General features: G+C 39.7%; 1 protein-coding gene across 4 annotated transcripts in view; it reads right to left on the bottom strand.

Moving 5' to 3' along the window:
* The window catches only part of map3k4 (mitogen-activated protein kinase kinase kinase 4), a 26,899-nt gene extending 1,692 nt beyond the window's left edge, over nucleotides 1-25,207 (bottom strand). Inside the window, exons 1-25 of one of the 4 annotated variants that reach the window (XM_028006606.1) lie at nucleotides 24,963-25,207; nucleotides 15,876-16,063; nucleotides 14,411-15,792; nucleotides 11,829-12,242; nucleotides 11,512-11,669; nucleotides 10,254-10,370; nucleotides 10,053-10,152; nucleotides 9,848-9,931; nucleotides 9,488-9,757; nucleotides 9,250-9,399; nucleotides 8,768-8,929; nucleotides 8,524-8,657; nucleotides 7,444-7,522; nucleotides 7,266-7,344; nucleotides 5,973-6,075; nucleotides 5,598-5,717; nucleotides 3,650-3,750; nucleotides 3,481-3,561; nucleotides 3,212-3,397; nucleotides 3,058-3,128; nucleotides 2,856-2,972; nucleotides 2,614-2,773; nucleotides 2,367-2,489; nucleotides 633-739; nucleotides 29-208 (exon numbers count right to left, since the gene is read on the bottom strand). In XM_028006606.1, the coding sequence (XP_027862407.1) occupies nucleotides 29-208; nucleotides 633-739; nucleotides 2,367-2,489; nucleotides 2,614-2,773; nucleotides 2,856-2,972; nucleotides 3,058-3,128; nucleotides 3,212-3,397; nucleotides 3,481-3,561; nucleotides 3,650-3,750; nucleotides 5,598-5,717; nucleotides 5,973-6,075; nucleotides 7,266-7,344; nucleotides 7,444-7,522; nucleotides 8,524-8,657; nucleotides 8,768-8,929; nucleotides 9,250-9,399; nucleotides 9,488-9,757; nucleotides 9,848-9,931; nucleotides 10,053-10,152; nucleotides 10,254-10,370; nucleotides 11,512-11,669; nucleotides 11,829-12,242; nucleotides 14,411-15,792; nucleotides 15,876-16,063; nucleotides 24,963-24,994 (4,698 nt within the window). In that variant the 5' untranslated portion in view covers nucleotides 24,995-25,207. Of the gene's footprint in view, nucleotides 1-28; nucleotides 209-632; nucleotides 740-2,366; nucleotides 2,490-2,613; nucleotides 2,774-2,855; nucleotides 2,973-3,057; nucleotides 3,129-3,211; nucleotides 3,398-3,480; nucleotides 3,562-3,649; nucleotides 3,751-5,597; nucleotides 5,718-5,972; nucleotides 6,076-7,265; nucleotides 7,345-7,443; nucleotides 7,523-8,523; nucleotides 8,658-8,767; nucleotides 8,930-9,249; nucleotides 9,400-9,487; nucleotides 9,758-9,847; nucleotides 9,932-10,052; nucleotides 10,153-10,253; nucleotides 10,371-11,511; nucleotides 11,670-11,828; nucleotides 12,243-14,410; nucleotides 15,796-15,875; nucleotides 16,064-24,695; nucleotides 24,824-24,962 lie in introns of those variants that run through there. The other 3 variants (XM_028006605.1, XM_028006608.1, XM_028006607.1) reach the window with 3 other exon arrangements.

Here is a 25,207-nt window from a genome sequence, read left to right as displayed (position 1 = left end):
TTTGAAATTGAAAGGTAATCTATTTTACCTTGACAAACGGGTGGTCAAGAAGCATGCTGGCTGTCCAGCGGCATTTAGGTTCGCTCTCTAAGCAGTGACCCAGGAAGTCCTTTCCCTCCGTGCTGAGCTTCTCAGGGATTGGTGGTTTGTGGCCCATGCCCACTTTGTACATAATCTGAAAGTTGTGCTCGTACTCATGCCAGGGCCTCTGCAGATGCAGATAAACATCACAAAGTAAGTCATTTCTGTGTGGTATTTTTTTTTTAAGTTTTGCTTTGTTGTTCAGGTGAACTTACTCTGGTGGGAAGAAAAGAGGAAGTAAAAACACAACACGTTTAGGCCTGCAACTGAAAATAACTTCTTTTTTTTGGACAGTTTCTATTATGTAGAAAGCAGCTTTAACCACAATCAGTTTTCACTGGAGGTTTGGCACAGTGTGAAACTTCCAGTGAAAAGGAAACTTTTTAAAACATTGAAAAATGTACCTTTACTAATTTATTACAAAAAAGTACAGAGAGCTACAAGAGTATGTGAGAACTGCATCAGATCTATGGTTAGTCTTGTTTTATATAAAACAAACAAAGCTATGATACTTCATGTGTAATGAAATGGAAATATCTTTTATTGCTTACCTTTCCAGTCACCATCTCAATCAGGACGCAGCCAAGGCTCCAGATATCTGCTGCTCGCCCGTGACCTTCCCCCTTTGCTCTTGTGATAACTTCAGGTGCCATATAGGCTAGAACATTTGAACACACAAAGCGACAATATAAACTAAGACTGCATTAATGCAATGATGTTGGATAATTTGGTACAAATGGCAGCCTACTATTATTAAATAGATTCATACAACACAGTGTTGCAATCTAGAGGCAACATTTAACTTTGATATTTTGGCTTCCAGATAATGATGTTTTATCTTTTAATCTTCAATTGCTCTTGTATGATACTTTATCTTTCAAAAGGTCTTCAAGATTTTTTTTATGTGTGTGCTTCAGATTTTTTTTAAAAAAAAGGTTGTGTACAGAGTAATGTGTAAAGTTTAATAGCTTAGACATGATACAAATGAAGAAGTAATCTTTGACACTTATTGTTAAGTTGTAGTAAAACAATGTGTTTTAGTCTTGATCAAAAAGGAGACCGTTTCTACAAATCTCAGATTTTCAAGGAGCTTCTTACAGAGATGAAGAGCACAGAAACTAACAACGTTTCTATCCTGGTAACACTGAGTGATCAGGTCTTGAAATGTCTCAGGAGTCTCGATGCTTCATACCTGAAAGCACCTCTGAAATGTATTTAGGCCCAAAGGCTAAATACATGGAAATAATAGAGAATAGCTCTCTATTGCTATTCATAGCAGTAGAGACCAATACTGATATTTTAAATCTTTTTTTAGAAATGGTGGATCCAGTGCAATATGTTCTATGGTCAACTGCAGCTGACTTCTCTATTTTATAGGAAGCATCACAATAATCCAAACTACTGAAAAGAAATGCATACATCAGTTCTTCTGTGTCCTGTTTTGTCATTCTGACAAAGCTTTTAAGATGGCAGTAGTCATAGATTTAAGGTGGATGTTAACATTTATCATCATGATGACACCGAGGTTTCTTGCACGCTCTGTGGTTTTTAAGCCTCGCCGAGTCTAGATGGTTACCCTTGCATTGTTCAAAAAACAATGACTGCATTAGGCTGGGGGAAATTCTGACCTGTCTGAATATTAGAAATGACAATTTCAAGTGACACAAAATAAATAACATGAATAAAGTTACCGTATGTGCCCTCAGCATATATAGCTCTGAAAAAAAAAGAGACCACTGCAAAATGATCAGTTCTCTGATTTTACTCTTTATAGGTTTATGTTTGAATAAGATGAGCATCTTTTTTTTTATTCTATGAACATGTCTCCAAAATTCCAAGCAAATTTTTTTTATTTATTTGCAGAAAATGAGAAATGGTCAAAATAACGAAAGAGATGCAGGGCTTTCAGACCTAAAATAATGCAAAGAAAACAAGTTCATATTCATTTAGAAACAACAACAGTAATGTTTTAACTCAGGAAGAGTTCAGAAATCAATATTTGGTGGAATAACAATGAGGTTTATAATGGGGTTCAGTTCAGAGGTCTCAATTTTTTCCAGAGCTGCATATGCTAAGAAAGGCTGTAGTGCTCTATAATTTGTGTTGGAGGACATCTACAGATATTGAAAAAAAGTGGGCCTAGGATGGAGCCTTGAGGAATCTCAATTGTGAAATTTGTTTGCTAAGATTTATAACTTCTAAAAAGCTACTGTTGGTCTGCCACATAATATCTGGACCAATTCAACAGGGGTGCAGCAACTCTGAGGTGAGATGCTGTTTCTTACCAGCTGTTCCCAGTGTGCTGTTCACCTCCCCTGGCATGGTGTGAGTGTTGTTCCTTAACTTGACTGAGCAACCGAAGTCGCCCAGCTTAATCAAGCCCGACGATGTAAGGAAGATATTTGCTCCTGTCACAAACAAAAAAAATACAAAACCCAAATTAATAATATGGTGACTGGTGAGAAAATGTTCCACTTTTTCTTTGAAACATATCACATGCAGAATAAGCATTTACATAAATCCAAAGCTGACCTTTGATGTCACGGTGAACAATGCCATGCTCATGGAGAACATTTATGGCGGTAGTGATCTGTTTACTGTAAAGCCTGATCACATGTTCCTGAAGCCCCAGTCTGGAAACTTCCTCCAGAGTTCCTTCATCGCAGTACTCCATGAAGATGTACATCTCCTCCTACAGGAAAGCAAACACGCGTTCACACCAACACGCTTCAGTCTGCAACACACACTGCCTTGAGCATGTGGAAGGCTCTTACTCGATGGAGCTCCACTCCAAAGTATCGCACAAGGTTTGGGTGTTTGATGCCTTCAAATATTTTCAGCTCATCAGCAGTCTCTTTGATGGTTTTGTGATCATTTGGCTGGAACCGTATCTATATATAAAAAAAGAAAATACACTTTATCTGTAGCTCTGTTTCTGTGTTCTTTAACATACTGAAGATTTTCTGTGCCACATACCTCCTTCATAGCCATTAGCTCTCCAGTGTCCACATTGATGCAGGTGTACACTTTTCCATACTGACCTTCACCTGTTGTTACATACAAAATTATGAAATTATTGTCTGCAGATGTACTATATCATAACCAAAACAGCAGTCAAACACAGCCATACCTATCTTGTTGCCTCTCTGCCACTTGAAAGTCACCTTCCTGAGCCCAACATGCATGCCGTCAGACTTTGGTGTGTGACACACTTGACCAATTATGTTCCGCCGCTTCATCACAGCATAGCGCTCGTCTTCGAATAATCGAATGGAGCGACGGACGGCCTCCATTGGGCTCTGCCGGGCTGTCGTGTCTGCCACCACAAAAGGAGAGTCAGCAAAATGTCCATTATGTCTGAGCTAACGAGTCAAACTGCTCTGAATGAAGCAAGCTCACCTTTGGATTGGCTGATGAGGGTGCGGAGCTCCCAGCTTCTGCGTGCGGAGCTGTTTGGATCAGCCTTTGGATATGAAGGTTCTGAAACAATCGAGACATTTTTTTTTAAGTTGCATAAGTTTAGGCGAGCAGGTGAATATCTGTCCTGCAGATCAGTGTGATCTCCCACCTTCCTTGTCCTCAGTGGGGCTCGAGTGGCGGCTCAGTGATTTGAAATTTAATTCTGCTGCAACTGTTGAAAGACGATCATTCTCATGGAAACTGGATACCCTGAGAACAATGAAGGAAAAGTTAGCAACACTTCTCTCCAAACACACACTACTGCCCAGAACAGCAAATTTCAGTGAAAGGGTTTCTCACAAAAAATAAAAATGACTTTATAATTAGTAACAATATAATGCATTAGGGGGCTTCTTTGAATTCAATAACTGTGAAAATCTGCACCTTATGAAAACCTGCAAAGCCCATTCATCTTTTAAAATAGGCTATCTACCATTTTAAAGCCATGGTTAACTTGACGAAGATAGTATTTGATCCTTTGTCATAATTTCTCATGCATAATGTCAGGAAAACATGTAATTGTGAAACAATTACTAGAAATTTTAATGACATCATCGATTATGATTAATCCATGTTTTACATATTAAGCAGAATTTTTATAACCTTTGGCATTTTTCATTTTTAGATAACAGAAAAACAGAAAAACAAAACCCACAAGCAGCCGAGCATGCATTAGAGACAGTCACAAGGTTAGACAGCGGGAACAAAATTTGTAGGTATTATCCCACTCACCAATAAGCCTTAACCAAATTGAAGCAGAAGTCACTATAAAGCAGAATATTATCTTACTTACTGCAGTAAGATATTATTCATTTTCATTCCATGCACAACAACCAGTCTTCATATGACCAGTGATCAGGATTTGTCTAATCAATTTTTGGGGGATTTGCAAAGCTTTGGATAAACTTTAATGGCTGCAAAAGGTGGAAAAACATTATATTCTTAGATTTTATGAAATTATTTGAGAACTTCATTAAGTTCCATGCATGTGTAGCTGTAAAATCAGTGACAAAACCAAAAAAGAAAATGCCTCGGCGTTAATAACTTTTAAAACCCTTACACCTGAACCAAGACTTCTCTAGAAATCAAAATACTTGATGTTACTTTTAAATAAAAAAAGGAAATTAAAAATCAATACATTTGCCACTTCAGATTGGTTTAGCAAAGAGAATTAATAGAAGTTTGGCAATGAAAGCTAATAATCAACCAATAAAGATATATGACTAAATGGTAGAGATGCAGTCGAGGTCTGGTGACTTTATTTGATCGATTTTTAGCTCTGCTGCCAATGATGAGTCAACAGCTGTCAAATCATTCCAAAACATGATTTGTTTCCTCAATAGTTGAACGCATCATAAGAAAACATGAGCAGGTTGCAAATGCACTCTAGTATCAGGAAGGTTTAAAGAGCTATTTAAGAGGAAAACTAATTCATGCAGAGACATCTGTGGTTCATCTGGGCTGCCAGAGAGAGATTGAGACTTTCAGCAGATAAGAGGAGGCTGAACACATTACAGCAAAGCTTCTCTGTTCAACCTCAGTCATGGAACATGCTGGACTCAAAGTGTTCACACTCTTTTGGGAATCTTAGGTAGGTGACATTTCCTAAGGGTGACACACATAGACAGCCATTTTCTGGTAATGTTTTCTATGAAAATTGCTAATTTATAGCGGATGCTAAAGTCAAATTAAAAACATGTTTTGTTTTTCGATATTAATGAAACCTGTTTTGCAAGAATGCCTTGCGGAGAAGCAGCATCAAGTCGCCTCTGCTCCTAGAATAAATTAATTAATGCCCACTTGTGGCAAGAGGGAGAAAAAAAAATGTAAATTTTTTTTTTTTTTTGGTAATTTGAGGTCAAGGCTGTACAAATATTGGGTATTGGCCACAAAGTCTGTGTGACGTGGTAGCCTTTTTTATCACACAAAAAAAGTGCCATGGATCCATCCTTAGGATCAAAATCAAAACATGAGACAATTCCTCCATCAGTGTGGAGAACCTGTACAACGGTGTCGGTTTGACACTGCGTCACGGTGCATTCAGGGGGCAAGGCTACCTGACATCGCTGGGGCTGCTGCTGGGTCTCATGGGGCTGTGCTCCCCTGAGCCCTGAGGGATGGGCCGAGGGCCGTTGGGAACCAGCTGGTTCCGCAGATCACAGGGAAGGCTTCGAGAGCTGTGTGGCGAAAAACACAAACTGAGGAGCGCTGCCTTGGGAGGTGTACGCAGTTTGTTTTAGGATGTTTGCTGATGTACATGTGTGTGACTGGTTGCGGAGCAGACACGCTCACACTTTAAATGTATGGAAAAAAGAAAGAAAAAGCAGACGGTGTCTAGAAAATGCAAAGAGCTGCTCAGCTATAAGAAGTTAAGAAGCAGAGCCATGCACACCAAAAACCAAATTATAACAACCTAAACTGTGGTGACCTACTTTAAATTTTCAGCACTGGGGATAAACAAGTTGGGGTTTGGTGGGTCGCTGTGGCAGCGGACTGGAGCAGGAACCTTTACAGGCCGAGGACTATTCCTGGGTGCTGAGGGGGGAAAATCATATTAAACATCACATTTCCTACAAAAAGAAAATCTTGAACTCTTTATAGATTGAGTAACAATGTTTATAAGCTAGAATTAGCCTTCCTTCTTTTTTATCCAAGGATGAGCGTGGTCATGTTTTCAGCATCAAGTTGTTCCTACATTATGTCTGAAGCCTTTATGTGACACTTCACATGTATTTTAATCAAAATTTAACAGGTTTGATCAATGACATCTGTGGGATTTAACTTAAAGATGCAGCCAAAGATTTCCCAAAAAACAGTGGGATGTGAGGAAAACCAGCAGCGGCCAAAAAAAAATAAAAAATCTTAGAAAAACATGCTACAATGTCAAATTTTTATGAGTCCAGAGTTATTCATAGGACTGCTTTCTTTTTCTAAACTTAGCCAACACTAGCAAAATACAGATGCACCTTTGTAGCCAACAGCATAAATGCTACATATGCAATCAAATTGTTAGCTGCCCAGAAGTAAAAAAAACAAAATGACAAACATGACGTTTTAAATAGCTAAAGTATGTTTACTCAATCGTACATCATAGAGCAGAGCAGGTTACTGAATGTAATGACAAAGTTTAAACTTAAGGACCTAAATATCTTTTGAAAATTAATCCCTTTTTTATATATACAGAAATATTAATACTAAAGGTATTCTTCATCTCATTTGTTTAAAAACAATTATACTATTACTATTCTTGGTAGCTATTAGCTATTATTATTCAGTTGGTTATTTTACTTTGCAACAGAAATGACATAAAAATATGACAATGATGATGATTCTGACTTTGTAAACCTCAAAAAGAAAAATGGCATTTCAACATCTACTGCAGAGTGTTGACAGAAAAATATGAAGTCACCCAAAATTCATAAAACAAGTGCCTGCACAATTCAAATTGTAACAGCGTCTGGAAAGAGAGCCAATGTGGGACGTCAATGAGAAGCTGAGCCGAGGAAACAGTCAGCTAAAAATAACAGGAAAGGTTAGAAAACTCACTCAGTAAAGTAGCCTAGAGGGCAGAAAACACGTTGTTGCTATATAGTTTAGTTACATTTACTGTAACTAAACAAACAAAACTTCTGTTATTTATCTTCCTACGACAACAAACTTGCTGTATAAAAGAAATTAAAAATCTATCTTAAACCAACATCTTATATCACAAGGAAGCATCTTACCAAAGTACAGGCCAGTAACGGGGCTGTGAGGTTTTCCAATCACGTGTCCAATACATTCATTCATCAAAGCTTGCAAGCTCTGCAGAAAGATCTTTTAATTAATACAACTGTCCAATCTAAGCACAACTTCAGCACAAATATAAACACAAAGGCGAAGAAGAGAATCGGGTAATCTCACCAGGAAGTCATCCTCTGGTAATGCTGATATGAAACCAGGTTCAATCGCCTGAAGAAAGTCAAAACCCTGAGTCGCCCACCTGTAGAAGAAAGAGCACGTTTGAAGATTTGCAATAACACTTTTTTTTGTTTGATCTGTAGATGAAAAATTGCTCTATTAATTATGTCACAAATATGTAAAATGATTGATGTGGGTTCTGCATGTTTTTAATTGTAGGCAAAGCTAGAAAATATAAAATAAATCCACTTGAAGTAGGAAATAAAACTATTTAAGAGGATGAACTAAAAAGCAGTTCTTTGATGTTTATTTATTTTTTTGCTAAGAGGTTGCAGTAAAATTAGCAGGTTTAGCTTCATAATATCACATTATGTCCATGAGTCTCCCTTCAAGATGCTCTAATATTGCCAGATTGATTTATTAATGTTTTCAACAAAAACAGGATTAATAAGCTGCAGCACTGGAAGCACAATCAGAACCAACTGACGTCTGTTCGTTACCAGTAGCAACAGAAAACAGGAAGTTCATGAAGTGTTCAAAGGAGGATTTATTAATAATATCTGACATTATTAAAAAATTGTTTAGCTGTAATAGTCTTCATGGTTGCTAATTAACACTGTGAATGTAAGTTTTTGCAGCACAAACTAACAAGTGACAAGTAATATCAAAATAAACAGTAAGTTTGTGTTATCCCAGAGCTTTTTATTTTTAATATTAAAGGTAAAGCTCTGTGTTTTTAAAAGCTTTCATATCAAAGTGAGTAAACAAAACACGAGCCAGAACTCAGCTCCTACCAAAAACACCTGGATCCTCTGGGCCTTGGTTAGCAGGGGACCCAGCTTGGAGGAAAAATAAATAAACTAAAAAACAAAAGCAGCACACTTTGAACTCTCATATAGTTTAACTCATGAGTGTTTTTGATCCTGAAGTAATTTTAAAGAGATGAAGAGAAAGATGTATTATCTCGCTCCTTGAGAGTGATTTTCTAGATGCAGAGAAAGTGCTTTGATTCCTATGAACATTTGAATCCTGCTCATAAATACTTAAGTTCAACATATCTGGGTCACTATCATAGAGTCTCACCTGGGCTTGGTGCCTCTCCCACTCTCACATTTGGTCAGGACATAGTTCATCCATTTGCGTGCAAAAGCTATGTACCGCTCTCCAATCCTCTGTCGGAACTCTCCTGACATCAGACGGACGACCTCCTTGTGGTACTGTTTTTAAAAGATGTAAATGAATAATAATAAAAAAAAACAAAGTAAAAAGTTGGACATTTAGGCTTTTTCTAAGCATGTCAACTGACAAGAGTGGTCTTTGTTCTCACCTCAAAGGCAAAATTGTAGCCCTGTATCATTGCTTCCCTGTAGTACTGATGAAGAGTGGCTGACTCAGATTCCTCCACCTCGGCCTCAATCTCTGTGGTGAACATGTACTCCACTCGGTCGATGGCTGTGCTTATTTTGATGCATAGCTGCAGGGCTTTGTTCTGCAAGGAGGGTTTAAGATGAAGATCACTTCTTCATTGTTTTAATTACACAAATATTTAAAACAACTGAAACTAGGAAATAGATTGATTAGAACATCCTGGGTTATGACACTGACTGCTGCAGCTGTGAATGGAGGCAATACCTCTATAAATAAGCCTGGGTGAGACTGGTACTCATAGTCTCATTCCATATTGCTATATTATAGCAATATAGAATGGAAATTTGGGGTAAATCAAAACAGCTACAGTAAAGAAAGAGATGTGAAAGTAGGACATTGATGCACAGCTGTCTCTGCAACTACACAGAGGATATGCAATACCTTGAGATCTTCCAAAGCGCTGGCAATAAGAGGCTGGCTGGATGTTTGCTCCCGGCTAAGGGTCAGCACATCCTCCATGGACTGCTGGAAAGCCTTCCGCTGGGCCACCAGGTGAGCTGACTGCATCACAATCAAGAGCAAGTTCTCAACCTGAAAACACAGTAAAAACAGGAGGAAATCATGTAAACAAAAACGCGCAAACACCCACACAGATATCTAGTCAGAATTTCTTCAATACCTTCATAGCTCTTAGAGTGTCAATGGCTTCCATTTGTGGGACCAGTTTGAGGAGTTTGCCATCCCACCGCGCCCACTCAGGATCTGTAGTGGAGTCCCCCGCTCCGTGTTTGCTCATAAGCAGGTAAGCATCATCCTCAGCCATCTCGTCGGGCTCTTTGGAACAGTCCTTGCCAGCGGCGGCATTCAGAAGCTGCAGGATGAGAGGCCGCTGATCCTTCAAGCCACAAGGCACGAAAACCTGGAGCTCTTCCAAGCCTGGAATCTGAATCTGAGATGGAAACAAAGAGATAAGAGTTGAGGACAAAGCGAATAAACTGATATGTGAAAAATGAGCAAAAACCAAAAAGATCAAGCCCACCTTGACATAGTTTTTCTTTTTTAGTGCCTCGAGAAGACAAGGCACCCCACTGGTGATGCTAAAATCTGCAGCAACTTCCAAATCCTGTACAGTATGGAGAAAAAAAAAGTGTTCAAGTTCTTTAGTCAAATACAGAAAATAAGCAAGCACACACAAACTAAAAAGCTAGATTTACGTAAAAGACTTTATTTCTGGTGATTCTCACCTTGCGGAGCATTTTGGCAAAACCCAGGGCCTTGGACGCCCGTTCTCGGGCCTCATGGAACAACTCTTTTAAAGAACGGCTGGTTTCAATAACCGAGCGCCTGACAAAAAAAAAGAAAACAGAAGCAAAGGGTGAAAAATAAACTAAAGAAAATGTCATCTTTCAAAAATCCTTTTAAATATGATTGTGATCCCCCTCAACCTGATCTCATCAGAGGCCGTGCTGTCATCTGCACTTTCCCAGAATTCATTGCCACTTTTCTGCAAACCAGCATCAAGAAACTCTCCAGTAGATTCCAGCAGCATCCCAGCAATGTTGCTGCAAAGACAATAACAGTCCTATTATTATATGGGTTGATGGGCTCCTCCAAACAACTCTTTATTTGATGTCAATTGTGTTTTCTGATATAGTTGTATTCCTACCCTCCCAATTTTTCCATACAGTTTTTTTACTGCCACAAACAATGTGTTTTATTTTCCAATAAAATGCATAATCGAGAAAAGGGAGAACAATTAGACCTTTTCTTCTCATTTTATTTTTAGGCACTCTAGTATCTAAAAATATTTTTGCTGCATTCATAGTAGGCGTTTCCCTACATCTGTGCAGAAGATATTGTGGAAGACTTCAGAGTGAAGCATTACATTGTGTTGTGTTTCAGCTAAAATCCTAATAAAATGCAGCAAATATTGCATTTGGAAACTGTCAAAAACATGGAAAAAGTTAGCACACAAATGGAACTGCTGTGACTAAAACAAGTAGTCGTTCGTTTTTAATTTAAATGGTTTATACTTATTTTTAATTTCAAATTGCCATTCTTTTAAAGACTCAAATATCGTGATTTTGTTTCATTTCAGTGCCATTTTCTAAAGATATAATTAATATTGGTTTTCTACATCAATATGAAACACACAAAAAACAACTACAAACTGAGCTAAAAAAAAGTGCTGACGATCTTAAAGTGAAATGGAAGAAACATTCTCTCTAATGACCAGCAGGGGGTGTCGATAAAAAAAAAGGAGTTATTTATCTAAGAAAACGATCTTGCTACTTCAATTATTTCTAATTTCGAACACATTTAATCACTAGTTTGACAATATGCTTAGTGAATATGTGCTACTACTTCTCTGTTGACTTGATGCTATCAAAGAAACATTTTTTTTATTTATTCATTTGTATCCTATTCTGCTGCTTCTGATTTCATTTGAAGAAACCAGTAGACAGAAAACCTCTCAAATGAAAATACTGCATGAAAACCCTTGTGAAGGACAGTAAAGTTGGTACTCATTACTGTCGCTGTTTGAATAAAACATCACCGAGCTTAGCAGAGCAACTGGATATACTCGTTTCCAATAGCAAGCAAATGGAATGTGTATTACACAGTTTCGAATGTTGACGCATATTCTGGTGCCGTAGAATGACTGATTACGCTGAAACCTGAGCACATTTAACCTGAACTCACCAGAAAAGTTCTCCGGACTGCGCCTCGCCTCCTCGGATGTAAGGAGTGATGGCCTTTGTGAATTGCCATTCCTCCTCTAACAGGTTCTTTAAGCTGTGAGAGGCCTGAGGCAGCTGCTGCAGCATCCTGATCCAACTGCGCATATATTCAAAATAAACCTGCAGAAACAACAGATGGCACACAGCCACATGGTTCATACTTATGCACACCTACCGACTGAGTTTTTAATGTTTTTTTTAAACAGGAATTACACATTTAAGGTAAATCCTCCTCTAAACCTTACATCAGAGGAAGGAACAATTTGAAGAAATACATACCACCAACATCTTGTGCAGATCTTCTTCAAAGTCGTCTATATTGGCATTCGTTTGCAGGCCTTGACCATCATTTACAACGCCGTGCAGCATAAACTGATAATACTGCTTCATCAGCAGGCCTCCTTTCAGAACCTCTTTGCACTCTCGCACCAGCTGCTTGATGCTGAGTAGTGAGGGGTCTCCAGCGGGTCTCTGTTCCAGTCGCAGTTTAAGGCATTCGTGAATAACATTGAGGAGGACTCTGCACAGCACGAGGAACGCCGGTCGGAAGGATGGGAGATCCATGTCCCGCAGGTCCTCCCAGGACACCTGGTCAGCTCCGAGCTCCGGATCAGTCTGACTGGAGCACGACATGTGGCGGGAAAGCTCTGGCAGGTAATCGCTGTACTGCATGGGGTCTGGGAGGTCTGCAAACTGCATGTGGAAGGCACACAGAAAAAACGTATTTAAAACCTCACCTCCACAACATGTTGATACAATATGGCTCTTTGGTCTGATAAACCAAAGAAGAATGTTTAGTTCTTGCGGCTAAACATTCAAAGGAAACAAAGAACATGTCTCCTGCTGCCTTACATCTTAACCTTCAGCTTTTAGATAAGGTGATACTTTGCTCTAATTAAGATCATAACTCATGTTTTGTTCCCCTTCCCTCCATTTGTGCTCATCTCATTAAAGCACCGTGTGTTGTAAACCCTGAGCTGAGATCACTTTTACTTTACTCATTGGTGGGAACTTCTCTAATTTATGTTTCACTAAACTGCTAACATGATAACAATATAAAATAGCTTCGAGGCTGCTTTTATTCCTTGACAACTTCAGACTGCAAACGGAATTTCTAAAATACTTGTGAAAAACACTGATAAACAAAATAGATAATCTACGTTTCTCTTGGCAGTTGAGCATGTCCGTTACTTTGCTCATCCACTTATTTGCTGAGAAAACTGCATGTAGCTGAAGAGGCTAATTCAGATTGTATCATTTCCGAAAGTGAACACAAAAGGTTCATCAGCTTTCCAAGAAGTGCGGTTTGTGAAAATGTTTTATTTTTAACCAAGATAATAATTAATCAGGCACAATATTATGGATATTGTTTAGAGCTGAGAAAGATATTGAATTGCAATTGTCACTGCAATCACAACTGCAAAGAACAGCTTAAATGTGATATTTGGACAGCTATAAAATTTCAGACAAAATACATGAAAGCTCTGCTATCCATTAATAAATTTGGCCACAGAGATTAATTTTTGAAACTGAACTTATTTGTGAAAAGGTCTGAAAATCATATTATAAATTAATCTATGTATGTTTGTATTGTTTTATGGGTATTGCTCAAAGCTTTTCAAAAGAATAAGATTGGAACATCATAGATGTATGTGACCTTAACACCTCACAGAGTCAGTTTAAAATAAACTGACTCTGTGAGTTTGTAAGTTTACTAACTTACAAACTAAATGACCAGTCTCTATTTTCAATGAGTTTTGTTTAAATGTAGAAAGAACATCAAACAAAACACTGATTTACATCTAAATGAATGAATTTAGTATTTTATCCTCTTCAAAGTCAGACTAGCTCACAAAATCAAGAAATTAACTTGTTACAAATACTTCTGATCTCAGCTTGGTAAACTTTTAAAGCGGACCAGTCCTGACAATTAATTTCTCCACCACTAGGGACAAGATCAAAAGGCTGCCAAAGGAAGTAGAGCACAGGTGTCAAACTCCAGTCCTCAAGGGCCGGTGTCCTGCAACTTTTAGCAGTGCCTCTGCTGCACCACACCTGAATAAAATAATTAGGTCATTAGCAAGGCTCTGGAGAACTGATTGACACAAGGAGGAGGTAATTAAATCATTTCATTCCAGTGTTTTGTACCTTTGACACATCTAAAAACTGCAGGACAGCGGCCCTTGAGGACTGAAGTTTGACACCCCTGAAGTAGAGGATAACAGATCTGAACAAGTTAGTGTATTTTGTTTGGTTAGAAGAACAATAAAATAATCATCTGTCACCAGTTTAACAGTGGCATCATGTGGCCAGCAGCTCCTAAGCATTTGTCTTTAGGACCATCTCCTAATGAAAACATTTTACTGGCTTTGAATGTGTTTAAGAAAAATGCAGGTCTTTTCATTCACAGAAAACTATGTACTAAATGTAAAGCAAGGCAAATGCTAATCAGACACATGCTGGTAGCTAGACTTTGATGAAATGCTGCTGTCCTGAGCAACAGACAGAGTAAAAAGAAGTGTTTCACGGATATACAGAAAAATGCACCTTTTGATCCTTTCTCACCACTTAGTCTTCTTGGGTACAAGTGCACACAGAGATTTAGTGCAGAGTTTTTTTTGTGTGATTTTTTGTTTTGTTTTTTTCTTATATTTTATTACTTATGTTTATTTTGAATTATACAGGTTATATAGTTAGCAATAAAAGTGGAAAATGTTTTTCACATCACAAAAACCTGGCCTTTTAACTAGGGTGTGTCCATTTTCTTGAGTAACCGTCAACAGAAAATTAATGGGTTTGATGTAGAAATGAAAATAGCTATACAACAGTTCTGTGAAGTGAAAGTCGTTTGACAGTCTTACCTCCAGTGCAGGAGTGTGTCGAAGCAGCGCCGCTCTTGCCCTCTGGAGAGAGCGATCCATCAGTTTGTGCAGCCGAAGTATCAGTTTACGCAGTCCCATCTGTTTCAGAGCTTTATCCACAAATGGCCTGTAAATAGCTGTGGGGCAAAACACATCACCTCCTGCAGCCGCTTCTGCACTTCCAGAAATGGCGGCCGGGAGGAACTCCTCTTCTGACAAGAGGCGGGAAAATTTAGGCGTCAATATGGGAGACAGTTCTTCATCTGCAAGATTTCCAACTTCCACGTCAGGATCTCCATCCTCAACGTCACTTTCGGGAGTAAAAGTGGCCGTTGAGTCGTTCTCCTCATCTTCCTCGTTCTCTTCTTCATTTCCACGGGAGCAGCGAGGTGAGGGTATCTCGAAGACGGGCCACCCGATACGCGACAGATCATGGAGGCCCAACACTGTGGCCATAACTCGCAGCTTCTGGTTGAGATCTTGGGTGATGTTGAGCCAGAGACAGAGCGCCTGCACTCTGCCTTGGAAATCTCGAGCTGCGTATTTTTCATAGTCCTTCTGAAGAGCCTGCAACGAGGGGTACAAAGCTTCAACAGACTCCAAGAGTTCCATAACCTTCTTGACCTGCTCAAAGGCCAGCCGCTGGCGTTGAAGGTGCTCCCTGCAGTCGACACCGGAGCCGAGAGGCTCAGCGGCGTTCATTGTGGACGAGGGGCAAGCACTGAAGCCCCAGGTGTCTACTCCACAGTGGTTGGTCTCCGCTACAGCAAATGATTTCTCCTCAGTCAAACAGAGTTTCTGGATTGTTTGCGACTCCAAACATTGAGCTCCTTTCAGGCTGTCATAGTTGACCTTAAAGTGCAGCACTTTGTTGATGATTTCTGGGATAGCTTTGCGTTCAGTGAAGAGAAAAAGATCCTGATCACTGGTGGAACGCCTTTCATGCCATGCCTGCAGCTCCAACCAAATGACCTCATTGTTGTGCCCCATGAAAGCCATGTTCTCCAAACCCCTTTGCTCCTTCTCCTTCCTCTTAGAGGACATAGATGTGAGCTTGAGCAGCAGGCGCAGAGTTTCAAAGAACTTGAGGCGGTCAGCAGGACAGTCCGTCCTGGATGTTTGCCGGTGGGTCCGTATATGAGGCATAGTAACAGGCAGCTTACAACTGCTGCAGCCTAGGCTCAAGTAATGTTTCCGTGGATCCATGCTGAAATGGCCCGTCTTTCCGAGTGGATCTAGCATGAAAGAATCTTCAAATGTCCTCTTGTGGTCTCTTTCTGTAGAGCGAAGTGTGGCCCTCTGCTTTCTGCCCTGCTTAAAGCTGACCTCCTCAGTAGTCTCGACTGGCTTGGAACTCTCAGTCTGGACAGATGGGCTAAGATCTACTGGATTTCAAGCAAAAACCAAAGTCAGGACAGTGGAGGAATTTTCCATAATCTTTGACAATAACAGCTTATAAACTTGCCTTTGTTTGGAGATCGTCCAGCACCTCTGGACTGGCCACTCCTTTGTTTGCCAAACATGCGTTTCATCTGACGTTGGGTATAAGGAGGAGATGTGCCATAAAGACTTTCGTCTTCCTCGCTATGAAAGTCAGAGGAGTCATCAAGCTCAGAGTTCTGTTGGGACACATCTTCCGTCGGCTTGGCCTGCCTGTGAGGATCATATGAAAGACGGAAATACAAATTATCTGGGCATGAGTTGGAGTTTTATATTTACAGATCAAAAATAAATTGGAAGAGATGCTAAAGTAAGTGTTCACCAGTCAAATCAAAAGCAAAACCTTAGGCATCAAAAAGAGCAAACTGTCTTCAGTAGGTTGCACCATGCACAGTAAACCTCCTCTAAATCAAAGCAGACATGTTGGCTCAATAATAACTACACTGGATCTCTGCAGCAACCAAAAGTAGAGTCTGGCAACTTTCTAAATGTATAGCAGTCTGAAGATGTTCAGATAGGATAATAACCTATGGTGAAAATGGCAGCTCAAGCAGCTGAGTATTATCATCATCATTAACTCTGTCTGCTATGTCAGCAAGTTTTCCAACGACATTCAGTCAATTCTGGGAACAACACTGTTTTAAAAATGTATAAACTTGAAATGGTGAATTGTGATGAAGTTTAACTAAATGTGACTTAATAGATGAGCACCAAGAAAGACTGGATGGATTTCAGCTTGAGTGAGCCTGTCTGGTGGTGGTTGGTTGGTCAGAACATTATGTATATATACATATATATATATATATATATATATATATAGCGCAACAGCTGCGGTTATTTCTCCACTGATTTGCAGCAACACTCAGCAACAGAGAACCTCGAGATTCTGGTTGTGATGAACTAAATAAACCCAGATATTCTATTTTGTAGGGGCTGCACAGTGGTGCAGTTGGTAGCACTGTTGCCTTGCATCAAGAAGGTCCTGGGTTCGATTCCAGCCCGGGGTCTTTCTGCATGGAGTTCGCATGTTCTCCCTGTGCATGAGCGGGTTCTCTCTGGGTACTCCGGACAATGTTATGACAATGGACTCTTTGCAGATCAGCTTCCGCGTTCAGGGAAAAGCGGCTCGTTCGCTTCCGGTCTATTGAAAATGGCATTTTACATTAGCTGCTTGCAGGGTTTGCCCAAGGTTACAATTAATTATGTACATCGATCCAAAGCCCCAACAAGTAAGCTGGAGAACGGTTTTAAGATGTACGACTCGTTATACACGAAGGTAAGTTTTATGTTCCTTAAACTTTGTGGCTAACATTAACTTTAGCTTATGCTAGTAGGCAATATTCTCAGACATTTTTCTCATAAAAATGTGCTATTTAAGTATCTAATCATTTTCAATCATTCTAATGAACAACGTTTTCACCTTATTTTGTATTTATTTTCAAGTATATCATGTGTGTTTATTGTCGTTAGTGTCAAACAGAGACCAAGTAATGGGGGAGATTACAGTTCGGGCTTTTTGTTTCTGAAGCATGAGGAAGCACAACAAGCCCATAGCTTAACAGTAGAGCAGCTCTGGTGTCAGAGTTCTAGTTCAGCTGACTGTTCAAGTTCAAAGTTGTTGTTTTTAGGAAAATATGACCGTGTTCCTTAACGTCTCAGTGTTATTTAGTTTTATTACTTTTGCTATTTGTGAAGCAGGATGGTGTTTACAGCAGTGTTTACAGGTGGATCAGTTGATCGGCTGTCTGGCTGTGGTCCGCTCACTCCTTCCCATACAATTGCTCTTTCAGGCTGAATACAGAAGTTGTTCCATGGAAATAAATAACACAGGACGACTCCTTTATTTACCATCCATAAAACTAAAACTACCCCCCGGTAGTTTTAGTCTGAAGAAGCTGATCCGGAGTGAATGAAGGCTGCAAACTTTGCAGCTGCAAACTTTGCTGTGTGGCGTTAGCTTTAACTTATCTCGACTAACCTCACAATCATTGGAACCTCAAAACACTGTTTTGTGATTCTATGTTGCATTGTGTTTCTGTGTTTGATGTGATGTAAAGCACTTTGAAATGGCTTGCTGCTGAAATGTGCTATACAAATAAAATTTGAGTGATTGATTGACGTCAGCACTGTGCATGCAAAGAGCCCATTCCAAGGGTCCCTTGCTGACAAGGGGCTCCCCACAAAATAGTTTTCTTTTAGTTTTTTTTTTGGGGGGGGTTTATAGAAATAGAAAAAAACTGAGGCTTTTATCACACTTAACAACAGGTGAGTCAGTCAGCAGCAGCTCCATCCACTAATACCAGCATAATCCACTCCCTGCAACCCAGCAATAACAGTTCAGGGAGGAGGAGGAGATTGATCTTTTCACAGATTATCTGTTTGATAGCAAACTTTCACAACATGGTGACAGCTTTAACAAATATGAAAAAAAAAAACATTTTTTTTATTTAAGTTATATACTCCAGCTTGAACAAAATCCAACTACATAGGATTTTTGAGAAGTCTGGATTGCTTCATGTATATTTTGCAAGTTGGCTATGACTGTTGCTGGTGGGGAGAGACATTTCAGAAAGCTAAAACTAATAGCAATAAAAAAATTAAGCAGCCTATTTGCATACAGTATGTAGACTGTTGCGTTTAAAATTCACTAGCAGTAAATATTGTGCTAGTATCAGTATTGGACCAAAGAAAGCAAGGCGGTTGCAAGCCTTTAAAATTGTGATGCTTTTGATGGAAATTGAAATCAAGAAATTGTAACAGCAGCTGCAAAGAGGGGCCCAATTTAATTTTTTGTCAAGGGGCCCAAGATTCCTGGCAGTGCCCCTGCCTCTGATCCCAGTATAATCAATGACTTCTCACAACAGAAAGGTTAGGAAAGACTTTTTCAGTGCTCCAGCTTTATCAACTTTCTATTTTAATGATGTTTTATTCTTCGCAAGTCAAAATTTAAAAAAAATGAGAAACTAATCACAAATATTGAGATGGGTGTGAATCTACTCAACATAAAATATACAGTTTTATGAAATACGAAGAGCTGTCTGCAGAAATAAGTCAAGAAACATGGCTTGTATGGCTTCCTTTTGGGAACCAAGAACAAAGGGCACGCTTTCCCAGATTGCAATGTCAAGAGCTTTGTCCCCCAATGTTTTTCTTAAGCGTTTTTAATAGGATTAGAAAGAAAGGCCGGAGAGCTTGACCATTCCCCCTCCTAAAAAGAAATATAAGAAAGACACAGATGAAGAGTTGAATGAAAATGGGTTACATCTATGCCAATCCCCATGACTCCCGTCATTAATCATCTAACCGAGAAGCATTCCCCAACACGTGCCTGTTAACATCTGTGTAGTGGAAACATAAAGAGGAAGGGCTGGATCCCTTTCCCTGGGGAGAGTGTTAGTTAAAGGGAGGCGAGGGGGGTAATACGGATATCAGTCGCTGAAGCTTTCTGAGGAGGCGAAGAGAGAACATCCAGATTCTATTGCCCATCTGCCCCAAAACAGAATATGTCAGACAAACACACAATGAGTCTGCAGGCAGCTGTAGACTGACATGTAGGGTAAACGGACACCTGCTGCCAAATCTCTATGTGCAAGTCTAGAAGTACCAACTAACTTAGAGGCAATCAAGAGATTAAACGCAGATGGAAAAGTTTGAAGATTTTAAAAGTAATACTAGTAGTCAAGAGATAAATCCTACCAGGATAGTAATTCTAGAGGTTTTGTCCTTTTTTGTTGAAAATGTTTGTATTTGTGCAAACATGGAATACATTCTGGACCCAGGACTGAGAGCTGTCCAGTCACAGCCTATAAAGTGGAAAAGAAATCATAATGTCATAGCAATTTTTTTTTCTTGCAATAAAATAAAATTTTTCTCATGATTCACCTACTTCCAAGCCCCAAGCTGTTATGCCAAACTAAACATATTTTTTTTTTAAATTTGAATAAGAAATGTCAATGAACAGGAACAAAACACAAGTATGATATTTTCTGCCATGTTAATATAATGTTTATCTTATAATTGTTTTTTCGCAGTTATCAAGTATTAAATGATGTAATATATACTGTAGATACAAATAGTTTAACAGATATAAAATTCAACCATTTTCAGATCAAATAAGTAACCTTCATGTCATAAATAATCCTAAATACAAATCATGGATCATGGATGGATACATAGTGTATTCACTATCCATACACTAGTGTATCCATACACTAGCTAAATAAAGCTAGTAAATATATTTACTAGCTTTATTTAGCTAGATATATACATAGCTAAATAATTCATATATATACGTCATATGGACTATCATCCAAATGATAGTCATCAAGTTTATATTTGCTGTAACTGCATATACCTTCTCCAAAATCTGAGATGTTGTACATGCCTTTATGCCACCAGCCCTTTTTCCAGTGGACAAAAAGTGCCCTTCTGAAATCTGTCTTTTTTTATACATAGTGTATTGTGTGTGGCCCAAGACAGCAGATGGTGTCTTGATTTGAAATAGGGATATATACATATGATGTTCAAGCTGTATGTGAAAAAAATCTCACACTCTGGTTTCATGTGCAACACAAGGTGTCCTTTGTTCCACTTGAGCATCTGCCTCCCAAAATGTATGTACCATAAGGAAAGACACAAGTGGATCAAGTAATCCATCTTGTGTCAGAGCAAATCCCACTTAAAACAATCACCTTAGACAAAAACCTGGATAGAACCGTCGCCCTGTAATACTGCAACTACGTATTTTACAAACCTGTTGAGCAAGTAAACATTTGCTGTGTCTGTCACAGTGATGTCACAATAATGATTAGGCAATGTAAACATTGAATAGATATTCAACACCGCTCAGTCTGAAGATAAAAATAGCCCATGAATACAAGAGAGAATTAAACCAAGTTTTAAAAAGAGATGCTTGTCGCAGAAGAGCATGACTAAATCACTCAGGAATGAAATAAGAACCATTGACGCCATCACTGCTGGTTGTTTGTCAGGTTACCATGGGACATTTCAAGCACACAGTGTGCAGTTTCATCAAAGGACGAGAAAAAATTTTTCAGATATTTTTTAAAAGAAATATTTCTCTAAACCCACGCACAGACTGCACAGAGAAAGTTCCAGGGCCTTTGTGTCCTGCAGTTCACCACAACCACACTATGGTCCTCAAGCTGCTCCCTGCTGGCTGCCACTAGTGAATTATCACTGCAGATGGTGTCTGGCTGCTCTCAATGGCTCATCTGATGCCTCATTGGGAGTCCAATAAAGGCCAGAGGAATGCTCGTGCCCCCGAGGAGAAGCACTAAGTGAATAATAAACAGCACAAAATCGAAAGTCTCTTCTGAATAGCGACAGAAGCGCCGATACTGAAGGCTGCCAGAGTCGGGGGCGGGGGGCTGACCTTTGACACCAACCATCCACCCTATTGTAGAAGCAGGGGGACTCTATTGTGTTGATGTGACACGTGGCCCGAGAGGCCCACAGCTGAATGCCACACAGCTGGTTAGTGAGCACACTTGCTTACAATGACCAAACTAAAGGGGATTTTTTTTTTTTTTTCAGGGAGAGGAAGAGGAGGAAAAGGTGGCTGGAGTTTTGTAAGAGCACACGTTGCTCTAATTAGGTCAAGCAGGCATAGCTGAAGCTCTGCAGGCTGAGCACAAACTTTGATTACCCCCCACTGCAAAAAAGCATGCGTCCACTAGCTACTGCTTTCAGCCCCGGTTAACTGCTGGTGTTGTGCCAAAAAATAATAAGAAAGAAAAAGTGTGTGCACTCGTAATCTCTTCCATATGGAGGTGTACCTCATGCATTCTGCAGCATGAATCACTGATCCCGTTTGTACATACTGTGATTAGAGGGCAGAGAGAAGCACGGATCAGTCCTCGGATCAGAGTTCGTCAGAATTCACAAACAATGAGCACAACGTACTTGACCACACCCATTTGCTGGAACAGAGCGACACTGCCAGGATAGGACCTCCCAGCCTCTCCAACATGCAACTCTGCAAAGTATGCTGTTTACATGCAACAGCAGAGATCTCTTTTTTTCTGCACCATATCATGTCTAATGCATAGTAAAATTACAGAGCAACTAAAGTAGAAAATAAACTGTTGTAATGCCACAGTGGAGGCCAAGACTAATAACTCCACGTCCCATGGCATAAATAAGGAGACTTTTTGCAAACTGTGTTGTTAACAGAATTAGTCAGTGATTTCTATCCATCTTCTGCAACTTGCATCAGACAATGCAGCCGTCTCCTCTACCTTTTAAACTCATTATGAGACTGTGCCATCATGGGCAGCATGTACAGCTTTCACTTTCATTTGCAGGCATGTGTGTTGCAAAAAAAAAAAAATCAAGAAGAAAAATCCAAGATGTGTCTATGATTTGCATCTCTGTATCAGCTGACCAAGTTTTTAAACAGAGATACTATTGTCACAAAGGAAATGACAGATTATAGAGACAGAAGGTGAGAAAATGAGTTTTTTTCTCTAAAAAAGCAGGTGTGGGCAAAGATAAGATGCAGCTAGGAAGCATTAGAAGAGCATCCATCTGCATTCTGCAGCCTGCACCAACAGCAAATGTAGACATTGAGTTCTACCCAAATAGAGAGGCTCTGGGACTCCAGGCAGCAAACTGCAGCACACAGTGCACCACATCCTGAAATCTCTGGAATGCCTGTGAGCCACAATGTCTTCAGACGTACTGAGGATGAGGCATTATTGACAAAGGACCTCTGTACTTGCAGAGATAGAGATAGCCTTCAATTGCAAAGTGAGCACATATCTTTCTCAATATAGCTGTGAGTTTGAACTGAGCTGCCACGCTCGACAAGTGGCGCAAAATAAAATTTAGTTTTGCGTCAGTGCATGCAGAGGCACCATTTCAGCCTTAAAATGCAGTTTATTTGCGGAACTCTGCGCTCCGTGCAAAAGAGTAGGAGTGTTAGTTCATTGCAAAGACTGTGCGTCTACACTTTCCAATAAAAGTGGAAGATAAACATGCACCAATCGATCGTCCAGGGGTTCTGAATCCGCCAATTTTCTTCTAATTGTCAGGCCAAATGCTAAAAACACTGATATTTTTTATTTTTATTATTCGGTCATTGAAAGCATCAAAACGAAACAATTTCAGTCAAACTAACTGAAGTCATGCCCTTTGATTAGAGATGCACTGATTAGCTTTCTCTGTGTAGATGCCAATCTTCTGATTTGGTATTCTAAGGACTAACATATGAGAGCAAAAAAATGCAAGTCATTTTATAAGAGTGGTAGTTTTGAATAAGGCTTAAAACGAAAAGATTACAACATTGTTCCCAGTCATGAATTGAAGAAAACATGTTTAATGTTTGTCTATGGCATTTATAACCAAATATAGTGGGAGCTGCTTTTAATAATCATTTGAGCATTTAATAAACATGAAAAAATATATATAATTGTTCAGTATAGGATGACCCAACCACTAATCTGAATTAATCAAGGGAAAATAGTCGTTTTCAATCTCCGGTTGGATTGGTGCATCTCTACTGTTTGTTTCAATTTCAAAGTAATTAGAAAAAGGACAAGGCAAAGTTACAGCTGCAGGAAAGCAATGTTAGCTCCAAATGGATTTACTTTGACTGCAGAGACCAGCAAATAAACTACTTTAAACGTGAAATGGCATCTTCCTTTCTTCCCATTGATATGTGCATCTCTTTTTTATTGTGCTGTTAAGACTTTAATGAAAAATAACGTGTTTAAGGATATATCCTTCTGTGCATGAATGGAAATGCATTTTGTTTTTCATTCATTTTAGCGTAAGTAAAACATGCTCCCGCTATCAAAGCACATAGCACAAAAGCGAGAAAAAAAAAAAAAGAATCACCGTGTCAGATCTCAAAAACTGAAGTAGGAGTCAAAAATCCTGATCTCTAATGGGAACGGGGTATCAAATGGTGCACAAACTAAACCTGATTGTGACGTAAAAGCAAATGCATTGAGAGTGGGTCATACTTATAGCTATTATTATTCGTGCAACTGTACTGGACAGCAAAAACATCAACATGGCCAGCATTGCGCAATCACTGAAGCTGTTTGTGTATTCACTTCGACTAAGTGGCCGCAGGAGGCAATAACAACTGGCCTGTGCTCAATCATTAGTGAAATAGACCACTAAAAATGCTCTGTTTATTTATTCAAAACTGAGATTGCGGCAAATGACAAGGCTTGATTCTCCATGACAAACATCCTCAAAGTTGCTTTCTGTGCAAACAAGCGACTGCTTGTAAGGAGAAGGGAGGAGAGGGGAAGACATAACAGCGGATTCCTGAGTATCTGTCGGGGAAAACACGCAGCAGCATTTGCTTAAGGAGACTTGCATTCATGGCAAACGTTTAAAAAATAACTGAATTCGTTCACCTGCGAGCCTGCAGAAAAGTTGATAGGAATCATGCAGGGTGATAAAAAATTAAACAAAAAAAAAACAAAAACATTTGTATCTGCAAATATTAATAACAATTGCATAAACTGTGCGAATAAATGTGACACAGTCCACAAGGTATATGTGCACAAACCGTGCAGGAAAGGTGCGAAAAGTCTGGATTAACAACAACAGTGGGAGCAACATGCTAGCTGAAGTCAGCAAAGTTTGTGGGTCGCGGTTATGATGAATTACAAAGTCTGGAAAGCTAGAGTAACAACTAAAGCGCCTCAAAATCCACATTACGAACATATTTTAACCAAATCTTACAACCCGAGTTCTGTCTATGTGTGCAGATCAACTAGCGGGTGAACAATAAACTGTCAGGCTACATGAAGATGTTAGCTAGCTGCTCCCTGACATGTCGCTTCACAATCCCTCCCGGTGTTACCTTCATCGCACGCAGAGCATCCCCCTCTTCGCTGTGGACACCAATTATCCGCAGAGGTTCGGAAATCCGCATAAATGTAGCAAGCCCCCACCCCCTAAAAAAAAGTTTACAACTCCACTGTTGCAAATGCAATAACTTGCACACTATTTGACAGGAAGTCGATTTCTGGTGGTGTACGCGAGCGCTCCCATAGAGCTTAAACGCGGATCCCTATTTGGCAAGGCGAGCTACTGCTGGTGAAGAGTCTGTTCAACAAATCCAACATACCTGCTCGGTTTGTTGCGATCCGGAGGCTCCATAGCAAACAAGTGGCTTCTTGCTCCTACCCGTGCATGGGCCACACCATCTCTGATTGGTATTTGACACACTTTGCACCGATCGATCTTTGCACTGGAGGTGGATTTTGGTCTCTTTAAATCACTTTCTATCCGCCGGCACGGTAGACTCTCGCTTGTGCGTATGCTGTCGCCATCTTTCCAACGTTCATTGAGGAGGAGTGCCACAGCCTTTCA

Source organism: Xiphophorus couchianus, chromosome 22, assembly GCF_001444195.1.
Source record: "Xiphophorus couchianus chromosome 22, X_couchianus-1.0, whole genome shotgun sequence".
Taxonomy (NCBI): Eukaryota; Metazoa; Chordata; class Actinopteri; order Cyprinodontiformes; family Poeciliidae; genus Xiphophorus; species Xiphophorus couchianus.
Note: the sequence above shows the minus strand (reverse complement) of the source record. Positions and strands in the feature narration are given on the sequence as shown.